Raw genomic sequence first — 3,335 nt, forward strand, 5'->3', positions numbered from 1 at the left:
GACATGCCTTCCCTAATTCACAACCCTGACCCCCAGAGGGATGGCGACCCTTCCTGAGGGCTTCCATACCACCTTGGGCACAGGTTCCCTGTGGTTAAGTGTAACTAACTATTGACCTGAACATCCTGTCTCCTTTTTGCTCCAAAAGTGAAGCCCTAGAGAGTCGGGGATGATGGCCTTTGTCTCTGTATCACAGACACCTAGGAGAGTGGCTGACCAACGCATCCAACACAAACAAGTGTTTCTCAACCAGTAAACAAATGTGCATCCCATCCTTGGCCAGGGAAAGCTGTAGGAAACAACAGTGCTGCTCGAGCGAGCGTACTGTACCATGGTGAGCGTGATAGGGGAGATCTGATAACTAACCATTATTTTGATCCGATGTCCCACAAAAGAAGGGCACCTCAAAGGGTATTCCACTTAATTGGGTTGGATGGGATGAAGCTAAAAAGCTTCTCTTAACTGTATGCTTTTTGTTTTAATTATGTACCAATGACTGACACTGGGTAGCACATCATGCTTGGAAATTGTGCCTCTGCACAATTGCACTGCTTGGGAGAGTCCTGCATGTTAACCTTTCTATTCCTCCACCTTTTTCAAGTAGCCTGTGATTCTCTGGCCGACACCGTGTTCAATACTGTGTGGACCCTGGGCTGCCGGCCCTTTATGAACAGTCAGCGGGCAGCTTGCATCTGTGCAGAAGAGGAGAAAGAAGAATTATGACGATGAGGTGGTTTCACAGCTGTCGGTCCCAGAGACGGATCACGGCAGATGCGTGTCATCCTGTCTTCCACCGGTGTGGGTGTCACACAGCAGGAGCAGGGAGACAGTGAGTCCTGCTCTTTGGGGAAAGTTGGGAGAGATGCGGAGATTGAAGCCAGCATCGCTCTAGCACAGCTCTTCCCGACTAAGACACATTCACCTGGAAACTCAATTCTTAGCATCAAGACGACGCTACAAGCAAACCCTGCGATTCCTGGAACTGATTGTTATATTTGTAAGCGAAATTTTCAGGAGTCTAACCCTTTGAAAGGCAATGACTTTCCTTTGGCCTGGTTTCCTCAGTCGCCAGTAAGCACCTCACATTTAATAAAGCGTACTTTTTAGAAAACGTGAACAGAGATGAATGAATTCCATTATCACCTGTGTTTCCATTTCCCTTAGAAGAGAACAGAACCCAACCCGGTAAGCCCTGCTACGGAGGACCACCTGGAAGGCTCTCCTGAAAAGAAGAGCATTTGGCCCTGCCTCCTTGTATTAGTATGAACAGAGCTGGCTAGGACATTTCCTTATCCCCTCAAGTGGCTTTAAGCAATGCAAACGGGTCCAGCCGAGGTGCTGATGTGTAGCCTCTGAAGCAATGCAACAGGTCCGTGGTGCCCCGCGGACAGCTCCAAGTGACATGTGTGAGCTAGACCGGGTGACGCCACGCAGTCGGATGAGAATGAGCCTCAAAAAAAGAGGCTATGAGCTCTCAGGGCGTGGATGACACATCAAAGTGAAGCACCGACCCCAAAACACTAGATACTGTGCCAGTGTGTGATACGCAGGTCACTGTTTCTGCACGCCTCTGCCTGTTGCAGAGGTGATTTCAGGCCTCCTCCCCAGCCCAGCTCACAGCACTCTCGTACTTCCTGCCACTCTTGCAGTCGTTCATTCCTGAGCCGCTCCCTTCTTCACAATTTAATGAAACCTGGGTTCAGCCCTGGGCTGAAGCCTTTGTTCCGGCTAGCCATCATTCTAGCTGGACTGAGGACCCCCTTGGGTGCCCACAACTGCAAATATGCCTTCGTGTCTCTATGCTCACCATGGGTTGCACTGGAAGCGGTAGATTGGAATTGACTTATTGGAATTCCAATCCTTTCCTCTGGCATTACACTTCCTGGACCATGATGAAGTCCGGAAGGGCTTTCTCTATTCCACCAATGACAGTGATTCCTACTAGTGTGGAAGAGAGGGAAGCAGGTAGGCAGGGTAGAGAACTACCTGCCAAAGGCCAGGGGAGAGGTGGGGCAGGTGGAATCGGGAATCATGCCCCCCCCCCCCACCGCCATCCCCCACCTTGGTGTTCCAGGTCTCATATGGCGTTTTAGCCATGCTAAGGTCTGAGGTGCGCTCAGCAAAGGCTAGGGAAACACGTGCAACCTTAGGGGAGCGAGAGACACATAGGCGTTCCCTAAATTGTGGTTCTCATCATGAAGATGGGTTAAGATCACCGTATAAAAGAAGCATGGAAGGACACTCGGGCTGGTGCCTCTGCGCTGGTGTTTCACGAGTGTTTCCTCAGGCGATTCTGATGCCTGGGGGGCACTAATCTACATCTACATTAGGGATTGGCCAACTGTCGTGGGCCAAATCCAGTCCAAGGCTTGTTTCTGCACAGCTTCTGATACTAAAGCCATGCTCACATTTGTTTAGAGTTGTGCTAAATTTGTCTACAGCTGTTTTTGTGCTGTAACAACAGGGTTGAACAATTGTAACAAAAACTGCATGGTCCAGAGAGCCTAAAACATTTTTAGTGTGTGTTCCTATAGAAAAAAGGTTGCTGAGCTCTGATTTAAATCATTAACTCCTTTTCCTTCCTTTTGTTAATTCCACCAGTTCAAATAGGAATTATTCATTATGGACACTTTTAAAGAAAAAGAAACTTTTTCTAATCTTATGTAAAGGTGTATTATTAACTGGCATATCAAGACATTGAATTTAGCTAGGTATGATGGCCCATACCTGTAATCCCAGCTCCCGGGAGGCTGAAGCAACAGGATTGCAAATTCAAGGCCAGTTTGTACAAATTAGTGAGACTGTCTCAAAATAAAATTTTTTTTTTTTTTTTTTGGTTTTTTTCTCCGGTACCAGGAACCGAACTCACGACCTTGCACTTGCCAGGCAGGCGCTTTGCCGCTGAGCTAAATCCCTAGCCCCTTCAAAATAAAATTTTAACAAGGGCTGGAGATGTAGCTAAGTGGTAGAGAGCCTTGGGTTCGATCCTTAGGACTACACACACACACATGCACGCACGCACGCACGCACACATATGCACACACAGAGATTGATTTAACTGTACATAACATTTATCTTTGTGGTTTATAAAATTTATTTCAATAAAATTTATTAAGCACCAAGTATGATATAACTTATACCTTTGTCTATTGTCTTACTAATTTGAATTCCAACTCAAGAAGGCATATGGTACCCAACTTTAATTTTGCTAATAGTTTAGTCATTAAACCACTTACATGCATGTTGATTAGTTTATTAATATTTATTAAGTGAAAACATTTCACCTAAGACAATAAAAACATAAAAAAATTATGCAAGAGAAAAATCAAAAGGCA

At 46.1% G+C, this 3,335-nt stretch overlaps 1 protein-coding gene across 4 annotated transcripts in view; it reads left to right on the forward strand.

Moving 5' to 3' along the window:
- Positions 1-3,335, forward strand: part of Pla2g12b (phospholipase A2, group XIIB) — a 28,816-nt gene that overhangs the window by 23,725 nt on the left and 1,756 nt on the right. For 2 of the 4 annotated variants that reach the window (XM_013516765.1, XM_013516767.1), the window contains exon 4: positions 602-1,117. The exons of 1 other annotated variant lie outside the window; for it this stretch is intronic. In XM_013516765.1, the coding sequence (XP_013372219.1) occupies positions 602-723 (122 nt within the window). In that variant the 3' untranslated portion in view covers positions 724-1,117. Of the gene's footprint in view, positions 1-601; positions 1,118-3,335 lie in introns of those variants that run through there. One more of the 4 variants, XM_013516766.1, reaches the window with a different exon arrangement.

Source organism: Chinchilla lanigera, unplaced genomic scaffold (genome assembly GCF_000276665.1).
Source record: "Chinchilla lanigera isolate Chin_1 unplaced genomic scaffold, ChiLan1.0 scaffold00036, whole genome shotgun sequence".
In the NCBI taxonomy this organism is placed as follows: domain Eukaryota; kingdom Metazoa; phylum Chordata; class Mammalia; order Rodentia; family Chinchillidae; genus Chinchilla; species Chinchilla lanigera.